The 25,849-nt window shown below is 43.6% G+C and overlaps 1 protein-coding gene across 11 annotated transcripts in view; it reads left to right on the top strand.

Moving 5' to 3' along the window:
* LOC106561741 (pleckstrin homology domain-containing family A member 5) overlaps positions 1-25,849 on the top strand; it is a 260,488-nt gene that overhangs the window by 220,745 nt on the left and 13,894 nt on the right. For 9 of the 11 annotated variants that reach the window (XM_082957439.1, XM_082957433.1, XM_082957431.1 and 6 more), the window contains 4 exons: positions 18,399-18,665; positions 18,899-19,057; positions 21,345-21,478; positions 24,368-24,504. In XM_082957439.1, the coding sequence (XP_082813565.1) occupies positions 18,399-18,665; positions 18,899-19,057; positions 21,345-21,478; positions 24,368-24,504 (697 nt within the window). Of the gene's footprint in view, positions 1-18,267; positions 18,378-18,398; positions 18,666-18,898; positions 19,058-21,344; positions 21,479-24,367; positions 24,505-25,849 lie in introns of those variants that run through there. The other 2 variants (XM_082957436.1, XM_082957435.1) reach the window with 1 other exon arrangement.

Below are 25,849 nucleotides of genomic sequence, written 5' to 3'. Positions count from 1 at the left end.
GTGAAATGAGAGATACACTCTCCTAGTAGTATACTATCTATGGTGGTGAAATGGACTACACTCTCCTAGTGGTATACTATCTATGGTGGTGAAATGGACACACTCTCCTAGTAGTATACTATCTATGGTGGTGAAATGTCTCCTAGTAGTATACTATCTATGGTGGTGAAATGGACTACACTCTCCTAGTGGTATACTATCTATGGTGGTGAAATGGACATACACTCTCCTAGTGGTATACTATCTATGGTGGTGAAATGTCTCCTAGTAGTATACTATCTATGGTGGTGAAATGGACAACACTCTCCTAGTGGTATACTATCTATGGTGGTGAAATGTCTCCTAGTAGTATACTATCTATGGTGGTGAAATGGACACACTCTCCTAGTAGTATACTATCTATGGTGGTGAAATGGACAACACTCTCCTAGTAGTATACTATCTATGGTGGTGAAATGGACAACACTCTCCTAGTAGTATACTATCTATGGTGGTGAAATGGACAACACTCTCCTAGTAGTATACTATCTATGGTGGTGAAATGGACAACACTCTCCTAGTAGTATACTATCTATGGTGGTGAAATGGACAACACTCTCCTAGTGGTATACTATCTATGGTGGTGAAATGGACTACACTCTCCTAGTAGTATACTATCTATGGTGGTGAAATGGATCTCCTAGTGGTATACTATCTATGGTGGTGAAATGGACAACACTCTCCTAGTAGTATACTATCTATGGTGGTGAAATGGACTACACTCTCCTAGTAGTATACTATCTATGGTGGTGAAATGTCTCCTAGTAGTATACTATCTATAGTGGTGAAATGGACAACACTCTCCTAGTGGTATACTATCTATGGTGGTGAAATGGACTACACTCTCCTAGTAGTATACTATCTATGGTGGTGAAATGTCTCCTAGTAGTATACTATCTATAGTGGTGAAATGGACAACACTCTCCTAGTGGTATACTATCTATGGTGGTGAAATGGACTACACTCTCCTAGTAGTATACTATCTATGGTGGTGAAATGTCTCCTAGTAGTATACTATCTATGGTGGTGAAATGGACAACACTCTCCTAGTGGTATACTATCTATGGTGGTGAAATGTCCCCTAGTAGTATACTATCTATAGTGGTGAAATGTCTCCTAGTGGTATACTATCTATGGTGGTGAAATGGACTACACTCTCCTAGTGGTATACTATCTATGGTGGTGAAATGTCTCCTAGTAGTATACTATCTATGGTGGTGAAATGTCTCCTAGTAGTATACTATCTATGGTGGTGAAATGAACAACACTCTCCTAGTGGTATACTATCTATGGTGGTGAAATGTCTCCTAGTGGTATACTATCTATGGTGGTGAAATGTCTCCTAGTAGTATACTATCTATGGTGGTGAAATGGACAACACTCTCCTAGTAGTATACTATCTATGGTGGTGAAATGTCTCCTAGTGGTATACTATCTATGGTGGTGAAATGTCTCCTAGTGGTATACTATCTATGGTGGTGAAATGGACAACACTCTCCTAGTAGTATACTATCTATGGTGGTGAAATGGACTACACTCTCCTAGTGGTATACTATCTATGGTGGTGAAATGTCTCCTAGTAGTATACTATCTATGGTGGTGAAATGGACAACACTCTCCTAGTGGTATACTATCTATGGTGGTGAAATGGACAACACTCTCCTAGTAGTATACTATCTATGGTGGTGAAATGTCTCCTAGTAGTATACTATCTATGGTGGTGAAATGGACAACACTCTCCTAGTGGTATACTATCTATGGTGGTGAAATGTCTCCTAGTAGTATACTATCTATGGTGGTGAAATGGACAACACTCTCCTAGTGGTATACTATCTATGGTGGTGAAATGTCTCCTAGTGGTATACTATCTATGGTGGTGAAATGTCTCCTAGTGGTATACTATCTATGGTGGTGAAATGGACAACACTCTCCTAGTAGTATACTATCTATGGTGGTGAAATGTCTCCTAGTAGTATACTATCTATGGTGGTGAAATGGACAACACTCTCCTAGTAGTATACTATCTATGGTGGTGAAATGTCTCCTAGTGGTATACTATCTATGGTGGTGAAATGAACAACACTCTCCTAGTGGTATACTATCTATGGTGGTGAAATGGACTACACTCTCCTAGTAGTATACTATCTATGGTGGTGAAATGGACTACACTCTCCTAGTAGTATACTATCTATGGTGGTGAAATGTCTCCTAGTAGTATACTGTCTATGGTGGTGAAATGGACTACACTCTCCTAGTGGTATACTATCTATGGTGGTGAAATGGACTACACTCTCCTAGTGGTATACTATCTATGGTGGTGAAATGGACTACACTCTCCTAGTAGTATACTATCTATGGTGGTGAAATGTCTCCTAGTAGTATACTGTCTATGGTGGTGAAATGGACTACACTCTCCTAGTGGTATACTATCTATGGTGGTGAAATGGACTACACTCTCCTAGTAGTATACTATCTATGGTGGTGAAATGGACTACACTCTCCTAGTAGTATACTATCTATGGTGGTGAAATGTCTCCTAGTAGTATACTGTCTATGGTGGTGAAATGGACTACACTCTCCTAGTAGTATACTATCTATGGTGGTGAAATGTCTCCTAGTAGTATACTATCTATGGTGGTGAAATGGACTACACTCTCCTAGTAGTATACTATCTATGGTGGTGAAATGGACTACACTCTCCTAGTAGTATACTATCTATGGTGGTGAAATGTCTCCTAGTAGTATACTGTCTATGGTGGTGAAATGGACTACACTCTCCTAGTGGTATACTATCTATGGTGGTGAAATGTCTCCTAGTAGTATACTATCTATGGTGGTGAAATGGACTACACTCTCCTAGTGGTATACTATCTATGGTGGTGAAATGTCTCCTAGTAGTATACTATCTATAGTGGTGAAATGGACTACACTCTCCTAGTGGTATACTATCTATGGTGGTGAAATGTCTCCTAGTAGTATACTATCTATGGTGGTGAAATGGACAACACTCTCCTAGTAGTATACTATCTATGGTGGTGAAATGGACTACACTCTCCTAGTGGTATACTATCTATGGTGGTGAAATGTCTCCTAGTAGTATACTATCTATGGTGGTGAAATGGACAACACTCTCCTAGTGGTATACTATCTATGGTGGTGAAATGTCTCCTAGTGGTATACTATCTATGGTGGTGAAATGGACAACACTCTCCTAGTAGTATACTATCTATGGTGGTGAAATGTCTCCTAGTAGTATACTATCTATGGTGGTGAAATGGACAACACTCTCCTAGTAGTATACTATCTATGGTGGTGAAATGTCTCCTAGTGGTATACTATCTATGGTGGTGAAATGAACAACACTCTCCTAGTGGTATACTATCTATGGTGGTGAAATGGACAACACTCTCCTAGTAGTATACTATCTATGGTGGTGAAATGTCTCCTAGTAGTATACTATCTATGGTGGTGAAATGTCTCCTAGTAGTATACTATCTATGGTGGTGAAATGAACAACACTCTCCTAGTGGTATACTATCTATGGTGGTGAAATGGACTACACTCTCCTAGTAGTATACTATCTATGGTGGTGAAATGTCTCCTAGTAGTATACTGTCTATGGTGGTGAAATGGACTACACTCTCCTAGTGGTATACTATCTATGGTGGTGAAATGTCTCCTAGTAGTATACTATCTATGGTGGTGAAATGGACTACACTCTCCTAGTAGTATACTATCTATGGTGGTGAAATGGACTACACTCTCCTAGTAGTATACTATCTATGGTGGTGAAATGTCTCCTAGTAGTATACTGTCTATGGTGGTGAAATGGACTACACTCTCCTAGTGGTATACTATCTATGGTGGTGAAATGTCTCCTAGTAGTATACTATCTATGGTGGTGAAATGGACTACACTCTCCTAGTGGTATACTATCTATGGTGGTGAAATGTCTCCTAGTAGTATACTATCTATAGTGGTGAAATGGACTACACTCTCCTAGTGGTATACTATCTATGGTGGTGAAATGTCTCCTAGTAGTATACTATCTATGGTGGTGAAATGGACAACACTCTCCTAGTAGTATACTATCTATGGTGGTGAAATGGACTACACTCTCCTAGTGGTATACTATCTATGGTGGTGAAATGTCTCCTAGTAGTATACTATCTATGGTGGTGAAATGGACAACACTCTCCTAGTGGTATACTATCTATGGTGGTGAAATGGACAACACTCTCCTAGTAGTATACTATCTATGGTGGTGAAATGTCTCCTAGTAGTATACTATCTATGGTGGTGAAATGGACTACACTCTCCTAGTGGTATACTATCTATGGTGGTGAAATGTCTCCTAGTAGTATACTATCTATAGTGGTGAAATGGACTACACTCTCCTAGTAGTATACTATCTATGGTGGTGAAATGGACAACACTCTCCTAGTGGTATACTATCTATGGTGGTGAAATGGACTACACTCTCCTAGTAGTATACTATCTATGGTGGTGAAATGGACAACACTCTCCTAGTGGTATACTATCTATGGTGGTGAAATGTCTCCTAGTGGTATACTATCTATGGTGGTGAAATGGACTACACTCTCCTAGTGGTATACTATCTATGGTGGTGAAATGTCTCCTAGTAGTATACTATCTATGGTGGTGAAATGGACTACACTCTCCTAGTGGTATACTATCTATGGTGGTGAAATGGACAACACTCTCCTAGTGGTATACTATCTATGGTGGTGAAATGTCTCCTAGTAGTATACTATCTATGGTGGTGAAATGTCTCCTAGTAGTATACTATCTATGGTGGTGAAATGGACTACACTCTCCTAGTAGTATACTATCTATGGTGGTGAAATGTCTCCTAGTAGTATACTATCTATGGTGGTGAAATGTCTCCTAGTAGTATACTATCTATGGTGGTGAAATGTCTCCTAGTAGTATACTATCTATGGTGGTGAAATGAACAACACTCTCCTAGTAGTATACTATCTATGGTGGTGAAATGTCTCCTAGTAGTATACTATCTATGGTGGTGAAATGTCTCCTAGTAGTATACTATCTATGGTGGTGAAATGGACTACACTCTCCTAGTAGTATACTATCTATGGTGGTGAAATGGACAACACTCTCCTAGTAGTATACTATCTATGGTGGTGAAATGGACTACACTCTCCTAGTGGTATACTATCTATAGTGGTGAAATGGACAACACTCTCCTAGTAGTATACTATCTATGGTGGTGAAATGGACAACACTCTCCTAGTGGTATACTATCTATAGTGGTGAAATGGACTACACTCTCCTAGTGGTATACTATCTATAGTGGTGAAATGGACAACACTCTCCTAGTAGTATACTATCTATGGTGGTGAAATGGACAACACTCTCCTAGTAGTATACTATCTATGGTGGTGAAATGGACAACACTCTCCTAGTGGTATACTATCTATGGTGGTGAAATGGACAACACTCTCCTAGTGGTATACTATCTATGGTGGTGAAATGTCTCCTAGTAGTATACTATCTATGGTGGTGAAATGGACTACACTCTCCTAGTGGTATACTATCTATGGTGGTGAAATGTCTCCTAGTAGTATACTATCTATGGTGGTGAAATGGACAACACTCTCCTTGGTGCTGATTAATTCAAAGTATTTTAGACGTACGTATAGCCTACATGCTCACATACTCTAATGTAGCTGTGGGGCTTAAACAAGTCTGAATTTCTTATAGCCTAATTTTAAAGACATCAATGTAGCAGTAGAACAAATATGACAATATCGGAGTATAACTTCAAATAAAATAATTCGATGTAGGCTAGAGCAGAACACATGAGAATATATAATATGAAGTCCATATTCAGATTAACTTCACAGAACAAGTTTGTAAAGGAAACAGTGGTTTTCTAAACTTCCCACAATCCTGACAGTCAGTTTCTTGCTCAAAGCCGTGTGCAGGCCTGTAGCTGTGATGTTTAGCCTCCTTCTAAGGCAGTTCTGTAGTGTCTATGTTAACCTTGGTGTCCTCTTTAGCCTTGTCTACAAGGCTTGCTGCCACTAAACGCGTCTTGGTTCGGGCATGTTTAAAAAACATTTTTTCTGATGGTTCTTTGCTGTAGTGTCACGCCCTGACCTGAGAGAGACGTTTTTCTCTGTTTAGTTAGGTCAGGGTGTGATATGGGGTGGGCATTCTATGTATTTTGTTTCTATGTTTTGGCCAGGTATGGTTTCCAATCAGAGGCGGCTGTCTATCTTTGTCTCTGATTGGGAACCATACTTAGGCAGCCCTTTTTCCCTCCTTGAGTTGTGGGATCTTGTTTTTGTGCTGTTGCCTTTGAGCAGCCCCAGAGCGTCACGTTTCTTTCTGTTTTACCTGTTTATTGTTTTGTTCGGTTTGCAGGCCTGTCGTCTTAGAATGAATGTTTTGTCGGTCTTCGCGTTCAATTATATAATTTCTAGCTGCAGACTATTAATTAATATCAAAGACTTGTTCTTATTCTGTCGGTATCGATAGTCTAAAAGTTAACCACGTGGTATAGTTAACTTTCAGTAGAGTACTTGGATGGTCAAACCTATTGGCCAACTCGTAATGGAGTGGAGGCCTGGTCTGCAGAAAGTAAATCAGGGTGGGGTTTTATAGTGAACATAGAACAGGCTTGTCACATGACGCCTGGTCCTGTCCCTGGGGGCATGCCGATGACTGATTTAATCTTTGACATAAATACATTCTATCACATTAACATCAGTACACAGCATCTCAATGTATTACAAAATAGCTTTATCCTTATTAATACATTCTATACAACCATTTGGCTATTATATAAACAGTTTTATGGTAATATGGCTATATTGTCTCTTCTGAGTATCACAAAATTGTACCAAGCGGACCAGTTCGTAGCTGGATTCTTCACCAGTCTTCCATACCTTCTCAAGAACACAAATGTCGCTTGGCTCCCCAATTCTGTGAGTTGGAAGAATTTCCTGTGTCTCTCTATGGGCCATTACAAGAGATTCTCCTCTGGAATTTTACCACCCCTTCACACAGGGCCTGGGTGGGGGGAGGTAGGTTGGGGGATGGTGCGAGGGGGAGGGGGTCAACTGTCCTCCCTGTACTCAAAGAGGCCAACGTCATGACACGGGACATGATTGTTTTGTTGCGGGACAAAGGGGCAAAATACGGGTCTGTCCTGCGACCTATGATGTTGTGTTCCTGCCGGTTCTGTCTCTGTGTGTGCCACAGTCCGAAGTGTGACCAGGCCTGTTTGATTCACTCATAATGTCATCAAAAAGCATTGCTCCACCTTCACTACAGTGGTCTGAATACAGAAGGTATAATGCCATCAAAAAGCATTGCTCCTCCTTCACTACAACTACAGTGGTCTGAATACAGAAGGTATAATGCCATCAAAAAGCATTGCTCCTCCTTCACTACAACTACAGTGGTCTGAATACAGAAGGTATAATGTCATCAAAAGGCATTGCTCCTCCTTCACTACAACTACAGTGGTCTGAATACAGAAGGTATAATGTCATCAAAAAGCATTGCTCCACCTTCACTACAACTACAGTGGTCTGAATACAGAAGGTATAATGTCATCAAAAAGCATTGCTCCTCCTTCACTACAACTACAGTGGTCTGAATACAGAAGGTATAATGCCATCAAAAAGCATTGCTCCACCTTCACTACAACTACAGTGGTCTGAATACAGAATGTATAATGTCATCAAAAAGCATTGCTCCACCTTCACTACAACTACAGTGGTCTGAATACAGAAGGTATAATGTCATCAAAAAGCATTGCTCCACCTTCACTACAACTACAGTGGTCTGAATACAGAAGGTATAATGCCATCAAAAAGCATTGCTCCTCCTTCACTACAACTACAGTGGTCTGAATACAGAAGGTATAATGTCATCAAAAAGCATTGCTCCACCTTCACTACAACTACAGTGGTCTGAATACAGAAGGTATAATGTCATCAAAAAGCATTGCCTCACCTTCACTACAACTACAGTGGTCTGAATACAGAAGGTATAATGCCATCAAAAAGCATTGCTCCACCTTCACTACAACTACAGTGGTCTGAATACAGAAGGTATAATGTCATCAAAAAGCATTGCTCCACCTTCACTACAACTACAGTGGTCTGAATACAGAAGGTATAATGTCATCAAAAAGCATTGCTCCTCCTTCACTACAGCTACAGTGGTCTGAATACAGAAGGTATAATGTCATCAAAAAGCATTGCTCCTCCTTCACTACAACTACAGTGGTCTGAATACAGAAGGTATAATGCCATCAAAAAGCATTGCTCCACCTTCACTACAACTACAGTGGTCTGAATACAGAAGGTATAATGTCATCAAAAAGCATTGCTCCTCCTTCACTACAACTACAGTGGTCTGAATACAGAAGGTATAATGTCATCAAAAGGCATTGCTCCTCCTTCACTACAACTACAGTGGTCTGAATACAGAAGGTATAATGTCATCAAAAAGCATTGCTCCTCCTTCACTACAACTACAGTGGTCTGAATACAGAAGGTATAATGTCATCAAAAGGCATTGCTCCTCCTTCACTACAACTACAGTGGTCTGAATACAGAAGGTATAATGCCATCAAAAAGCATTGCTCCTCCTTCACTACAGCTACAGTGGTCTGAATACAGAAGGTATAATGTCATCAAAAGGCATTGCTCCTCCTTCACTACAGCTACAGTGGTCTGAATACAGAAGGTATAATGTCATCAACAAGCATTGCTCCACTTTCACTACAGCTACAGTGGTCTGAATACAGAAGGTATAATGTCATCAAAAGGCATTGCTCCCCCTTCACTACAACTACAGTGGTCTGAATACAGAAGGTATAATGTCATCAAAAAGCATTGCTCCACCTTCACTACAGCTACAGTGGTAAGAATACAGAAGGTATAATGTCATCAAAAAGCATTGCTCCTCCTTCACTACAACTACAGTGGTCTGAATACAGAAGGTATAATGTCATCAAAAAGCATTGCTCCACCTTCACTACAGCTACTGTGGTCTGAATACAGAAGGTATAATGTCATCAAAAGGCATTGCTCCTCCTTCACTACAACTACAGTGGTCTGAATACAGAAGGTATAATGTCATCAAAAAGCATTGCTCCACCTTCACTACAGTGGTCTGAATACAGAAGGTATAATGCCATCAAAAAGCTTTGCTCCTCCTTCACTACAGTGGTCTGAATACAGAAGGTATAATGCCATCAAAAAGCATTGCTCCACCTTCACTACAGTGGTCTGAATACAGAAGGTATAATGTCATCAAAAAGCATTGCTCCTCCTTCACTACAGTGGTCTGAATACAGAAGGTATAATGCCATCAAAAAGCATTGCTCCACCTTCACTACAGTGGTCTGAATACAGAAGGTATAATGCCATCAAAAAGCATTGCTCCTCCTTCACTACAACTACAGTGGTCTGAATACAGAAGGTATAATGTCATCAAAAAGCATTGCTCCACCTTCACTACAGTGGTCTGAATACAGAAGGTATAATGCCATCAAAAAGCATTGCTCCACCTTCACTACAACTACAGTGGTCTGAATACAGAAGGTATAATGTCATCAAAAAGCATTGCTCCACCTTCACTACAACTACAGTGGTCTGAATACAGAAGGTATAATGCCATCAAAAAGCATTGCTCCACCTTCACTACAGCTACAGTGCTCTGAATACAGAAGGCATAATGTCATCAAAAAGCATTGCTCCTCCTTCACTACAGTGGTCTGAATACAGAAGGTATAATGCCATCATAAAGCATTGCTCCACCTTCACTACAACTACAGTTGTCTGAATACAGAAGTTATAATGCCATCAAAAAGCATTGCTCCACCTTCACTACAGTGGTCTGAATACAGAAGGTATAATGCCATCAAAAAGCATTGCTCCTCCTTCACTACAGTGGTCTGAATACAGAAGGTATAATGTCATCAAAAAGCATTGCTCCACCTTCACTACAGTGGTCTGAATACAGAAGGTATAATGCCATCAAAAAGCATTGCTCCTCCTTCACTACAACTACAGTGGTCTGAATACAGAAGGTATAATGTCATCAAAAAGCATTGCTCCACCTTCACTACAACTACAGTGGTCTGAATACAGAAGGTATAATGCCATCAAAAAGCATTGCTCCACCTTCACTACAACTACAGTGGTCTGAATACAGAAGGTATAATGCCATCAAAAAGCATTGCTCCTCCTTCACTACAACTACAGTGGTCTGAATACAGAAGGTAAAATGTCATCAAAAAGCATTGCTCCACCTTCACTACAGTGGTCTGAATACAGAAGGTATAATGCCATGAAAAAGCATTGCTCCACCTTCACTACAACTACAGTGGTCTGAATACAGAAGGTATAATGCCATCAAAAAGCATTGCTCCACCTTCACTACAGTGGTCTGAATACAGAAGGTATAATGCCATCAAAAAGCATTGCTCCTCCTTCACTACAGTGGTCTGAATACAGAAGGTATAATGTCATCAAAAAGCATTGCTCCACCTTCACTACAGTGGTCTGAATACAGAAGGTATAATGCCATCAAAAAGCTTTGCTCCTCCTTCACTACAGTGGTCTGAATACAGAAGGTATAATGCCATCAAAAAGCATTGCTCCACCTTCACTACAGTGGTCTGAATACAGAAGGTATAATGTCATCAAAAAGCATTGCTCCTCCTTCACTACAGTGGTCTGAATACAGAAGGTATAATGCCATCAAAAAGCATTGCTCCACCTTCACTACAGTGGTCTGAATACAGAAGGTATAATGCCATCAAAAAGCATTGCTCCTCCTTCACTACAACTACAGTGGTCTGAATACAGAAGGTATAATGTCATCAAAAAGCATTGCTCCACCTTCACTACAACTACAGTGGTCTGAATACAGAAGGTATAATGCCATCAAAAAGCATTGCTCCTCCTTCACTACAACTACAGTGGTCTGAATACAGAAGGTATAATGTCATCAAAAAGCATTGCTCCACCTTCACTACAGTGGTCTGAATACAGAAGGTATAATGCCATCAAAAAGCATTGCTCCACCTTCACTACAACTACAGTGGTCTGAATACAGAAGGTATAATGTCATCAAAAAGCATTGCTCCACCTTCACTACAACTACAGTGGTCTGAATACAGAAGGTATAATGCCATCAAAAAGCATTGCTCCACCTTCACTACAGCTACAGTGCTCTGAATACAGAAGGCATAATGTCATCAAAAAGCATTGCTCCTCCTTCACTACAGTGGTCTGAATACAGAAGGTATAATGCCATCATAAAGCATTGCTCCACCTTCACTACAACTACAGTTGTCTGAATACAGAAGTTATAATGCCATCAAAAAGCATTGCTCCACCTTCACTACAGTGGTCTGAATACAGAAGGTATAATGCCATCAAAAAGCATTGCTCCTCCTTCACTACAGTGGTCTGAATACAGAAGGTATAATGTCATCAAAAAGCATTGCTCCACCTTCACTACAGTGGTCTGAATACAGAAGGTATAATGCCATCAAAAAGCATTGCTCCTCCTTCACTACAACTACAGTGGTCTGAATACAGAAGGTATAATGTCATCAAAAAGCATTGCTCCACCTTCACTACAACTACAGTGGTCTGAATACAGAAGGTATAATGCCATCAAAAAGCATTGCTCCACCTTCACTACAACTACAGTGGTCTGAATACAGAAGGTATAATGCCATCAAAAAGCATTGCTCCTCCTTCACTACAACTACAGTGGTCTGAATACAGAAGGTAAAATGTCATCAAAAAGCATTGCTCCACCTTCACTACAGTGGTCTGAATACAGAAGGTATAATGCCATGAAAAAGCATTGCTCCACCTTCACTACAACTACAGTGGTCTGAATACAGAAGGTATAATGCCATCAAAAAGCATTGCTCCACCTTCACTACAGTGGTCTGAATACAGAAGGTATAATGCCATCAAAAAGCATTGCTCCTCCTTCACTACAGTGGTCTGAATACAGAAGGTATAATGTCATCAAAAAGCATTGCTCCACCTTCACTACAGTGGTCTGAATACAGAAGGTATAATGCCATCAAAAAGCTTTGCTCCTCCTTCACTACAGTGGTCTGAATACAGAAGGTATAATGCCATCAAAAAGCATTGCTCCACCTTCACTACAGTGGTCTGAATACAGAAGGTATAATGTCATCAAAAAGCATTGCTCCTCCTTCACTACAGTGGTCTGAATACAGAAGGTATAATGCCATCAAAAAGCATTGCTCCACCTTCACTACAGTGGTCTGAATACAGAAGGTATAATGCCATCAAAAAGCATTGCTCCTCCTTCACTACAACTACAGTGGTCTGAATACAGAAGGTATAATGTCATCAAAAAGCATTGCTCCACCTTCACTACAACTACAGTGGTCTGAATACAGAAGGTATAATGCCATCAAAAAGCATTGCTCCTCCTTCACTACAACTACAGTGGTCTGAATACAGAAGGTATAATGTCATCAAAAAGCATTGCTCCACCTTCACTACAGTGGTCTGAATACAGAAGGTATAATGCCATCAAAAAGCATTGCTCCACCTTCACTACAACTACAGTGGTCTGAATACAGAAGGTATAATGTCATCAAAAAGCATTGCTCCACCTTCACTACAACTACAGTGGTCTGAATACAGAAGGTATAATGCCATCAAAAAGCATTGCTCCACCTTCACTACAGCTACAGTGCTCTGAATACAGAAGGCATAATGTCATCAAAAAGCATTGCTCCTCCTTCACTACAGTGGTCTGAATACAGAAGGTATAATGCCATCATAAAGCATTGCTCCACCTTCACTACAACTACAGTTGTCTGAATACAGAAGTTATAATGCCATCAAAAAGCATTGCTCCACCTTCACTACAGTGGTCTGAATACAGAAGGTATAATGCCATCAAAAAGCATTGCTCCTCCTTCACTACAGTGGTCTGAATACAGAAGGTATAATGTCATCAAAAAGCATTGCTCCACCTTCACTACAGTGGTCTGAATACAGAAGGTATAATGCCATCAAAAAGCATTGCTCCTCCTTCACTACAACTACAGTGGTCTGAATACAGAAGGTATAATGTCATCAAAAAGCATTGCTCCACCTTCACTACAACTACAGTGGTCTGAATACAGAAGGTATAATGCCATCAAAAAGCATTGCTCCACCTTCACTACAACTACAGTGGTCTGAATACAGAAGGTATAATGCCATCAAAAAGCATTGCTCCTCCTTCACTACAACTACAGTGGTCTGAATACAGAAGGTAAAATGTCATCAAAAAGCATTGCTCCACCTTCACTACAGTGGTCTGAATACAGAAGGTATAATGCCATGAAAAAGCATTGCTCCACCTTCACTACAACTACAGTGGTCTGAATACAGAAGGTATAATGCCATCAAAAAGCATTGCTCCACCTTCACTACAGTGGTCTGAATACAGAAGGTATAATGCCATCAAAAAGCATTGCTCCTCCTTCACTACAGTGGTCTGAATACAGAAGGTATAATGTCATCAAAAAGCATTGCTCCACCTTCACTACAGTGGTCTGAATACAGAAGGTATAATGCCATCAAAAAGCTTTGCTCCTCCTTCACTACAGTGGTCTGAATACAGAAGGTATAATGCCATCAAAAAGCATTGCTCCACCTTCACTACAGTGGTCTGAATACAGAAGGTATAATGTCATCAAAAAGCATTGCTCCTCCTTCACTACAGTGGTCTGAATACAGAAGGTATAATGCCATCAAAAAGCATTGCTCCACCTTCACTACAGTGGTCTGAATACAGAAGGTATAATGCCATCAAAAAGCATTGCTCCTCCTTCACTACAACTACAGTGGTCTGAATACAGAAGGTATAATGCCATCAAAAAGCATTGCTCCACCTTCACTACAACTACAGTGGTCTGAATACAGAAGGTATAATGCCATCAAAAAGCATTGCTCCTCCTTCACTACAACTACAGTGGTCTGAATACAGAAGGTATAATGTCATCAAAAAGCATTGCTCCACCTTCACTACAGTGGTCTGAATACAGAAGGTATAATGCCATCAAAAAGCATTGCTCCACCTTCACTACAACTACAGTGGTCTGAATACAGAAGGTATAATGTCATCAAAAAGCATTGCTCCACCTTCACTACAACTACAGTGGTCTGAATACAGAAGGTATAATGCCATCAAAAAGCATTGCTCCACCTTCACTACAGCTACAGTTGTCTGAATACAGAAGGCATAATGTCATCAAAAAGCATTGCTCCTCCTTCACTACAGTGGTCTGAATACAGAAGGTATAATGCCATCAAAAAGCATTGCTCCACCTTCACTACAACTACAGTGGTCTGAATACAGAAGTTATAATGCCATCAAAAAGCATTGCTCCTCCTTCACTACAGTGGTCTGAATACAGAAGGTATAATGCCATCAAAAAGCATTGCTTCACCTTCACTACAGTGTTCTGAATACAGAAGGTATAATGCCATCGAAAAGCATTGCTCCACCTTCACTACAACTACAGTGGTCTGAATACAGAAGGTATAATGTCATCAAAAAGCATTGCTCCACCTTCACTACAACTACAGTGGTCTGAATACAGAAGGTATAATGTCATCAAAAAGCATTGCTCCACCTTCACTACAGCGGTCTGAATACAGAAGGTATAATGTCATCAAAAAGCATTGCTCCACCTTCACTACAGCTACAGTGGTCTGAATACAGAAGGTATAATGCCATCAAAAAGCATTGCTCCTCCTTCACTACAGCTACAGTCGTCTGAATACAGAAGGTATAATGCCATCAAAAAGCATTGCTCCTCCTTCACTACAGTGGTCTGAATACAGAAGGTATAATGCCATCAAAAAGCATTGCTCCACCTTCACTACAGCTACAGTTGTCTGAATACAGAAGGTATAATGCCATCAAAAAGCATTGCTCCACCTTCACTACAGCTACAGTGGTCTGAATACAGAAGGTATAATGCCATCAAAAAGCATTGCTCCTCCTTCACTACAGTGGTCTGAATACAGAAGTTATAATGTCATCAAAAAGCATTGCTCCACCTTCACTACAGTGGTCTGAATACAGAAGGTATAATGCCATCAAAAAGCATTGCTCCTCCTTCACTACAACTACAGTGGTCTGAATACAGAAGGTATAATGTCATCAAAAAGCATTGCTCCATCTTCACTACAACTACAGTGGTCTGAATACAGAAGGTATAATGCCATCAAAAAGCATTGCTCCTCCTTCACTACAACTACAGTGGTCTGAATACAGAAGGTATAATGTCATCAAAAAGCATTGCTCCACCTTCACTACAGTGGTCTGAATACAGAAGGTATAATGCCATCAAAAAGCATTGCTCCACCTTCACTACAACTACAGTGGTCTGAATACAGAAGGTATAATGTCATCAAAAAGCATTGCTCCACCTTCACTACAACTACAGTGGTCTGAATACAGAAGGTATAATGCCATCAAAAAGCATTGCTCCACTTTCACTACAGCTACAGTGGTCTGAATACAGAAGGTATAATGTCATCAAAAAGCATTGCTCCTCCTTCACTACAGTGGTCTGAATACAGAAGGTATAATGCCATCAAAAAGCATTGCTCCACCTTCACTACAGCTACAGTGGTCTGAATACAGAAGGTATAATGCCATCAAAAAGCATTGCTCCTCCTTCACTACAGCTACAGTGGTCTGAATACAGAAGGTATAATGCCATCAAAAAGCATTGCTCCTCCTTCACTACAGTGGTCTGAATACAGAAGGTATAATGCCGTCAAAAAGCATTGCTCCTCCTTCACTACAGTGGTCTGAATACAGAAGGTATAATGCCATCAAAAAGCATTGCTCCTCCTTCACTACAGCTACAGTGGTCTGAATACAGAAGGTATAATGCCATCAAAAAGCATTGCTCCTCCTTCACTACAGTGGTCTGAATACAGAAGGTATAATGCCGTCAAAAAGCATTGCTCCTCCTTCACTACAGTGGTCTGAATACAGAAGGTATAATGCCATCAAAAAGCATTGCTCCTCCTTCACTACAGCTACATTGGTCTGAATACAGAAGGTATAATGCCATCAAAAAGCATTGCTCCTCCTTCACTACAGTGGTCTGAATACAGAAGGTATAATGTCATCAAAAGGCATTGCTCCTCCTTCACTACAACTACAGTGGTCTGAATACAGAAGGTATAATGCCATCAAAAAGCATTGCTCCTCCTTCACTACAACTACAGTGGTCTGAATACAGAAGGTATAATGTCATCAAAAAGCATTGCTCCTCCTTCACTACAACTACAGTGGTCTGAATACAGAAGGTATAATGCCATCAAAAAGCATTGCTCCTCCTTCACTACAGCTACATTGGTCTGAATACAGAAGGTATAATGCCATCAAAAAGCATTGCTCCACGTTCACTACAGCTACAGTGGTCTGAATACAGAAGGTATAATGTCATCAAAAAGCATTGCTCCTCCTTCACTACAGTGGTCTGAATACAGAAGGTATAATGCCATCAAAAAGCATTGCTCCTCCTTCACTACAGTGGTCTGAATACAGAAGGTATAATGCCATCAAAAAGCATTGCTCCTCCTTCACTACAGTGGTCTGAATACAGAAGGTATAATGCCAGGCACATTAAGTGATGCTGTGTTTTCGGTTATTGTTGTGATTTTAGAGTTTGAACGCATTGGAAGGTTTTTGGTCCCTCTGAAGGCCTAGGTCCTATTGTCACGGTTTGCCACTGACACACACACACACACACATACTGGGTCTATGGTGGGACTGTGACTCATTTTCTCCTGCAGGGCTGGAATTAAATTTAGAAAACCTTGATTTATACACATTTATAAGTACCAAAGCCCTCCAGTTAAAATTACTCACCATGTTATTAGGCTAGTTATGGATGACAGGGTGTGGCTGACTTCTGTCTGTGCCCACTTTTCCTGTGTGCCAGCTGTGTGTGCGTGTGTGTGAGAGTGTGTGCATGTGGGTGTGTGGGTGTGGCGTGTGTGTGTGCGCATGCATACCTCATAAACGTGAGCTGCTCCCCAACAGCGCGCACACAGACACACACACACACACACACACACACACACACACACACACACACACACTCAGTCACCGGTCCCTGTAGGTTGTGGTCTATTTCAGCTACATAGCCTACAGTGATAGGAGCTAGGGGTGTGTCTCTGTCACAGTTGAACAGAGAGGAGATCCAGTGAGTGGTTCTGACAGCAGGCCGTTGGGCCCACTCCTCAGAGCCAGGACCCGGTCCAGGACACACGCATAGCAACGTTGTCCAGCTCAGTTCCTCCAGGCCCCAACCCCTCTAGCACGGAACAGACCTGAGAGGGAGAGAGTGAACTTCTCAGAGTTGACATCATCAGTCATTTCTTACCGCAGGAGATTACAGGAGTTAGCATCATCCCTGTGTTTGTGCATGTGTGGGTGCGTGTGGGTGTGTGTGGGTGTGTGTGTGTGTGTGTATGCGTGTGAGTGCGTGTGGGTGCGTGTGTGTGTGTGCGTGTGTGTGCGTGCGTGTGGGTGCGTGTGTGTGTGTGCGTGTGTGTGCGTGCGTGTGGGTGCGTGTGTGCGGGTGCGTGTGGTGCGTGTGGGTGGGTGCGGGTGTGTGCGTGCGTGTGTGTGTGTGCGGGTGCGTGTGTGTGTGGGTGCGTGTGGTGCGTGTGGGTGGGTGCGGGTGCGTGTGGTGCGTGTGGGTGGGTGTGCGTGTGTGTGCGTGCGTGTGGGTGCGTGTGTGCGGGTGCGTGGGGTGCGTGCGGGTGCGTGTGCGTGCGTGCGTGTGGGTGCGTGCGTGTGTGCGGGTGCGTGTGTGCGGGTGCGTGTGGTGCGTGTGGGTGCGTGCGGGTGCGTGTGGGTGCGTGTGGTGTGTGTGGGTGTGCGGTGGGTGGGTGCGTGTGGGTGTGTGTGGGTGCGTGTGGGTGGGTGTGCGTGCGGCTGCGTGTGGGTGTGTGTGTGCACACCGTGTGCTATGCTGTGTCCTACTGTGAGCAAGTCTCTCTATTCCCTCCATAGTGCAGTAGAGCAGCTGTCTGGTGGAGCTGTGGAGAAGGACAGTGGTAGATCCAGGATGAGTGTACTGTGACTCTCTCTAACCATGTCCCTTCCTCCCTCTCTGTCTCCCTCCTATAGGAGCGCCCACATAGTGCAGTAGAGCAGCTGTCTGATGGGGCTGTGGAGAAGGACAGTGGTAGATCCAGGATGAGTGTACTGTGACTCTCTCTAACCATGTCCCTTCCTCCCTCTCTGTCTCCCTCCTATAGGAGCGCCCACATAGTGCAGTAGAGCAGCTGTCTGGTGGGGCTGTGGAGAAGGACAGTGGCAGATCCAGGATGAGTGTAGAGGAGCAGCTGGAGAGGATCAGGAGACATCAACAGGGGGCACTAAGAGAGAAGAAGAAGGGGCTTCACATCCTGGCAGGAAGTAGCTGCAACAGCCCGCAGGACAACACCACACACAGCCACAGTACCACATCAACACCATCACGTAGCCCTTCGTTCACCAAGGAGAACCCCTTCCGCAGCATGCAGGTAGGTACACACAGAGCCATCGAAATATAGGTCTCTGGGTACACGCACCACAGGTACAGTGCTGCAGGATTGGAAACAATATCATTTTAAATACAGTTCAAGTCGGAAGTACAGTAAATTCCTGATTGAAAGCATTTTAGTTCGACCCCAACCCTGCGGTGCCAGATCTCAGAACAGATGTTCACACACCAGGGCTCCGTTCAGGGAGATAAAGTGTTGCTGTGTTCCAGCAGAATCGTCGTCAGCGTGGCGAGGGGATGAGTAGTGACATCCTGGAGTTGGAGGCGTCACTCAGAGAACAGGAAGTGGTCAGAGAGCAGGAGACGCCGGCCGAGGAGATAGCACGCCTTAAAGAGGCCACACACACTGACCACTACAACATGGACAGAGAGGTATGTATGGATGATCCTCCCTTCTGAGCCTGGTTCCTCTCTAGGTTTCTACCCTCTGAGCCTGGTTCCTCTCTAGGTTTCTACCCTCTGAGCCTGGTTCCTCTCTAGGTTTCTATCCTCTGAGCCTGGTTCCTTTCTAGGTTTCTACCCTCTGAGCCTGGTTCATCTCTAGGTTTCTATCCTCTGAGCCTGGTTCCTCTCTAGGTTTCTACCCTCTGAGCCTGGTTCCTCTCTAGGTTTCTATCCTCTGAGCCTGGTTCCTCTCTAGGTTTCTACCCTCTGAGCCTGGTTCCTCTCCACTGTATGTTTCTATCCTCTGAGCCTGGTTCCTCTCTAGGTTTCTACCCTCTGAGCCTGGTTCCTCTCTAGGTTTCTACCCTCTGAGCCTGGTTCCTCTCTAGGTTTCTACCCTCTGAGCCTGGTTCCTCTCTAGGTTTCTATCCTCTGAGCCTGGTTCCTCTCTAGGTTTCTACCCTCTGAGCCTGGTTCCTCTCTAGGTTTCTACCCTCTGAGCCTGGTTCCTCTCTATGTTTCTACCCTCTGAGAGTGGTTCCTCTCTAGGTTTCTACCCTCTGAGCCTGGTTCCTCTCTAGGTTTCTACCCTCTGAGCCTGGTTCCTCTCTAAGTTTCTACCCTCTGAGCCTGGTTCCTCTCTAGATTTCTACCCTCTGAGCCTGGTTCCTCTCCACTGTAGGTTTCTAACCTCTGAGCCTGGTTCCTCTCTAGGTTCCTACCCTCTGAGCCTGGTTCCTCTCTAGGTTTCTATCCTCTGAGCCTGGTTCCTCTCTAGGTTTCTACCCTCTGAGCCTGGTTCCTCTCTAGGTTTCTATCCTCTGAGCCTGGTTCCTCTCTAGGTTTCTACCCTCTGAGCCTGGTTCCTCTCTAGGTTTCTACCCTCTGAGCCTGGTTCCTCTCTAGGTTTCTACCCTCTGAGCCTGGTTCCTCTCTAGGTTTCTATCCTCTGAGCCTGGTTCCTCTCTAGGTTCCTACCCTCTGAGCCTGGTTCCTCTCTAGGTTTCTATCCTCTGAGCCTGGTTCCTCTCTAGGTTTCTATCCTCTGAGCCTGGTTCATCTCTAGGTTTCTACCCTCTGAGCCTGGTTCATCTCTAGGTTTCTATCCTCTGAGCCTGGTTCCTCTCTAGGTTTCTATCCTCTGAGCCTGGTTCCTCTCTAGGTTTCTACCCTCTGAGCCTGGTTCCTCTCTAGGTTTCTACCCTCTGAGCCTGGTTCCTCTCTAGGTTTCTACCCTCTGAGCCTGGTTCCTCTCTAGGTTTCTATCCTCTGAGCCTGGTTCCTCTCTAGGTTTCTATCCTCTGAGCCTGGTTCCTTTCTAGGTTTCTACCCTCTGAGCCTGGTTCATCTCTAGGTTTCTATCCTCTGAGCCTGGTTCCTCTCTAGGTTTCTACCCTCTGAGCCTGGTTCCTCTCTAGGTTTCTATCCTCTGAGCCTGGTTCCTCTCTAGGTTTCTACCCTCTGAGCCTGGTTCCTCTCCACTGTATGTTTCTATCCTCTGAGCCTGGTTCCTCTCTAGGTTTCTACCCTCTGAGCCTGGTTCCTCTCTAGGTTTCTACCCTCTGAGCCTGGTTCCTCTCTAGGTTTCTATCCTCTGAGCCTGGTTCCTCTCTAGGTTTCTATCCTCTGAGCCTGGTTCATCTCTAGGTTTCTATCCTCTGAGCCTGGTTCCTCTCTAGGTTTCTATCCTCTGAGCCTGGTTCCTCTCTAGGTTTCTATCCTCTGAGCCTGGTTCCTCTCTAGGTTTCTATCCTCTGAGCCTGGTTCCTCTCTAGGTTTCTACCCTCTGAGCCTGGTTTCTCTCTACTATAGGTTTCTACCCTCTGAGCCTGGTTCCTCTCTAGGTTTCTACCCTCTGAGCCTGGTTCCTCTCTAGGTTTCTACCCTCTGAGCCTGGTTCCTCTCTAGGTTTCTACCCCCTGAGCCTGGTTCCTCTTTACTGTAGGCTTCTACCCTCTGAGCCTGGTTCCTCTCTAGGTTTCTACCCTCTGAGCCTGGTTCCTCTCTAGGTTTCTTCCCTCTGAGCCTGGTTCCTCTCTAGGTTTCTTCTCTCTGAGGAGTTTTCCTGGCCAGTGTGCTTCAGCTTGTTTTTAGGGGTCTAGGTTAAGTTACTGTTAGCACTCTGACAACTGCTGATATAATATGGATTTTATCTCAATCTCTCTCTCTCTAGCTGTCAGTACCTGAGAGTCAGATCCAGAGGAGGCTCTCAGTCCTCAGCCCTGATACTAATCCCTCTCTCTCCACTCCCCTCTCCCTCTCCTTCTCTCTCTAGCTGTCAGTACCTGAGAAGGTGTTGATTCCAGAGCGTTATGTGGAGTCAGATCCAGAGGAGTCTCTCAGTCCAGAGCAGGAGGCTGACAAACAAAAGAAAGTGGACCGCATCAAAGCCCTCATTGCCAAAAACAGGTAGCTAACACTCACACACACACACACACACACACACACACACACACACACACACACACACACACACACACACACACACACACACACACACACACACACACACACACACACACACAAAAAAGGGTTGGTATTTACTAGCTGGTCAGGGTTGGTGTTGACCAGCTGGTCAGGGTTGGTATTTACTAGCTGGTCAGGGTTGGTGTCGACCAGCTGGTCAGAGTTGGTATTTGCTAGCTGGTCAGGGTTGGTATTTACTAGCTGGTCAGGGTTGGTGTTGACCAGCTGGTCAGGGTTGGTGTTGACCAGCTGGTCAGGGTTGGTATTTACTAGCTGGTCAGGGTTGGTGTCGACCAGCTGGTCAGAGTTGGTATTTGCTAGCTGGTCAGGGTTGGTATTTACTAGCTGGTCAGGGTTGGTGTTGACCAGCTGGTCAGGGTTGGTGTTGATCAGCTGGTCAGGGTTGGTGTTTACTAGCTGGTCAGGGTTGGTGTTGACCAGCTGGACAGGGTTGGTGTTGACCAGCTGGTCAGGGTTGGTGTTGACCAGCTGTTTAGGGTTGGTATTTACCAGCTGGACAGGGTTGGTGTTGACCAGCTGGACAGGGTTGGTGTTGACCAGCTGGACAGGGTTGGTGTTGACCAGCTGGTCAGGGTTGGTATTTTCTAGCTGGTCAGTGTTGGTGTTGACCAGCTGGTCAGGGTTGGTGTTGACCAGCTGGTCAGAGTTGGTATTTGCTAGCTGGTCAGGGTTGGTGTTGACCAGCTGGTCAGGGTTGGTATTTACTAGCTGGTCAGTGTTGGTGTTGACCAGCTGGTCAGGGTTGGTGTTGATCAGCTGGTCAGGGTTGGTATTTACTAGCTGGTCAGGGTAGGTGTTGACCAGCTGGTCAGGGTTGGTATTTACCAGCTGGTCATGGTTGGTATTGACCAGTTGGACAGGGTTGGTATTTACCAGCTGGACAGGGTTGGTGTTGACCAGCTGGACAGGTCACCTGTGTCCCCTCCGGTTCCAGCTGTCCCAACAACACATGCTTTCTTCTTGCTCTTTCCATTCAGATCAGTGCCAGAGGAGGCTGGTGGAAGGAGCTATAGGAAGACGGGCTCATTGTAATGGATTTAATGGAATAAATGGAACGGTATCAAACACAACAAACTTATGGAAACCACGTTTGGCTCCATTCCAGCCATTACAATGAGCCAGTCCTCCTATATCTCCTCCCACCAGCCTCCTCTGATCAGCTCATGTTACTTCCCCATCTATGGGGTTATTCCACACCAGCAGGAACAGAAAATATTTTTGAAATCTCTGATTGTTCTGTCAATTCTCACATAGGTACTTCACTGGGAGGAAAGATGTTTAACGTGCTTTTTTACTCCTCAAACATGTCACATTTCCAGAGTGGACTCTGTGGTACTTTTAATGATAAGACCCATTAACCAATCACATCCCTCCTTTAGGATTGCACATTCAGCAAGTCACCAGGAGAGGGAGTTCCCTTTGAATCCATTTTCCCATTCACTCTAGGTGGTGCTCATAAAAATCCCACCTTTATAATTAGCAGAGGGACCACTGGAAATGTGATGTACTTGTAGAGTATATTCTTCCAAACAATCTGTCATAAAATGACCCAACATCTAAAAGAGTAGTTTTAAGATATTCATAATAACTTGTTCAATGTTGAATATGTTATGTATCAGAATGTAGACATACTCCATATTTCAGAGCACATTACAAAGTGTATAATGGCACCAAGATGTTGTCCGTATCATTTACAGTTCCCAGATCATAAGGTCTAAAAAAGGGCCTACAATTATCACTTTTATCATGATTTTCCCCAAAATTGTTTGTGATACACTACATGACCAAAAGTATGTAGACACCTGCTCGTCAAACATCTCCTTCCAAAATCATGGGCATTAATATGGAGTTGGTCCCCCCCTTTGCTGCTATAACAGCCTCCACTCTTCTGGAAAGGCTTTATACTAGATGTTGGAACATTGCTGCGGGGACTTGCTTCCAATCAGCCACAAGAGGATTAGTGAGGTCGGGCACTGATGTGGGGGGGATTAGGCCTGGCTCGCAGTCGGCGTTCCAATTCATCCCAAAGGAGTTTGATGGGGTTGAGGTCAGGGCTCTGTGCAGGCCAGTCAAGTTCTTCCACACCGATCTTGACAAACCATTTTTGTATGAACCTCGCTTTGTGCACGGGTGCATTGTCATGCTGAAACAGAAACGGGCCTTCCCCAAACTGTTGCCACAAAGTTGGAAGTACAGAATCGTCTAGAATGTTATTGTATGCTGTAGCCTTAAGATTTCCTTTCACTGGAACGAAGGGGCCTAACCTGAACCATGAAAAACAGCCCCAAACCATTATTCCTCCTCCTCCTAACTTTACAGCTGGCACTATGCATTTGGACAGGTAGTGTTCTCCTGGCACCCGCCAAACCCAGATGGTGAAGCGTGATTCATCACTCCAGAGAATGTGTTTCCACTGATCCAGAGTCCAATGGCCGTGAGCTTTACGTGAAATCGCCACATTCTACTTTCTAAATGTCAGATATTTGATTTATCTGGGGTAATTGTGTTTTGTGCAAATGCAATATATTTCTGTGTCCTGTCTCCAGTATGCAGAATGTGCTCTCTCTTGATGTGCTGAGCCCTGAGGAGGAAGCTGAGGTGGAAGCTGAGGAGGAAGCTGAGGTGGAAGCTGAGGAGGCCACAGTGTGTCTTAACCCTAACATCTCTCTCTCTCTCTCTCTCTCTCTCTCTCTCGCTCTGTGTGTCTCTCCTGTCTCTCTCTCTCTGTGTCTCTTCTGTTTCTCTCTCTCTCTCTCTCTCTCTCTCTCTCTCTCTCTCTCTCTCTCTCTCTCTCTCTCTCTGTCTCTCCAGTATGCAGAATGTGCTCTCTCCTCCTGGTCCAGAGAAGGAGTCTGAGGAGGAGGCCACAGCTCAGGATCAGGAGAAAATGATCAACATATCCTATGAACTGGCTGCTGAGGCCTCCAAACGCAGCAAGCTGGTGGCAGGTACAATACAACGTAGTATAACAGTACAGAACAGGATCACATAGAACAGTTTATTACAACACAGTATAACAGTACAGAACAGGATCACATAGAACAGCACAGTTTATTACAACACAGTATAACAATACAGAACAGGATCACATAGGACAGTACAGTTTATTACAACACAGTATAACAGTACAGTACATATACTAGAACATCTCCTATGACCACTAGCCAGCCTCTGCCCAGTACCCTGCCCTGAACTTCATTTATTGTCGCTAGCCAGCAACCACCCAGTAAGTCTACCATGCTCCTTAGAGGCTGCTACCCTATGTACATAGACATGGAATCACTGGTCACTTTAATAATGTTTACATGCTGTTTTACCTACTTCATATGTGTATATACTGTATTCTGGTCAACATATATATAAATATACATGTATTTGAGATTCTTCAAAGTAGCCACCCTTTGCCTTGATGACAGCTTTGCACACTCTTAACCAGCTTCACCTGGAATGCTTTTCCAACAGTCTTGAAGGAGTTCCCACATATGCTGAGCACTTGTTGACTGCATTTCCTTCACTCTGCGGTCCAACTCGTCCCAAACCATCTCAATTGGGTTGAAGTCGGGTGATTGTGGAGGCCAGGTCATCTGATGCAGCACTCCATCACTCTCCTTCTTGATCAAATAGCCCTTACTCAGCCTGGAGGTGTGTTGGGTCATTGTCCTGTTGTAAAACAAATGATAGTCCCACTAAGCCCAAACCTGATGGGATGGAGTATCGCTGCAGAATGCTGTGGTAGCCATGCTGGTTAAGTGTGCCTTGAATTATAAAAAAAAAATCACAGTGTCACCAGCAAAGCACGCCTACACCATCACACCTCCTCCTCCATGCTTCACGGTGGGAACCACACATGTGGAGATCAACTCTGCGTCTCACAAAGACACAGCGGTTGGAACCAAAAATCTCAAATTTAGACTCATCAGACCAAAGGACAGATTTCCACCGGTCTAATGTCCATCACTTGTGTTTCTTGGCCCAAGCAGGTCTCTTCTTATTATTGATGTCCTTTAGTAGTGGTTTCTTTGCAACAATTCAACCATGAAGGCCTGATTCACACAGTCCCCTCTGAACAGTTGATGTTGAGATGTGTCTGTTCTTGAACTCTGTGAAGAATGTATTTGGGCTGCAATTTCTGAGGCTGGTAACTCTACTGAACTTGTCCTCTGCAGCAGAGGTAACTCTGGGTTTTCCTTTCCTGTGGCGGTCCTCATGAGAGCCAGTTTCATCATGGTTTTTGAGACTGCACTTGAAGAAACTTTCAAAGTTCTTGAAATGTTCCGCATTGACTGACCTTCG

The sequence above is a fragment of the Salmo salar genome, chromosome 10 (assembly GCF_965601325.2).
Source record: "Salmo salar chromosome 10, fSalSal1, whole genome shotgun sequence".
In the NCBI taxonomy this organism is placed as follows: Eukaryota; Metazoa; Chordata; class Actinopteri; order Salmoniformes; family Salmonidae; genus Salmo; species Salmo salar.
This window is presented reverse-complemented; position numbering and strand designations above follow the sequence as displayed.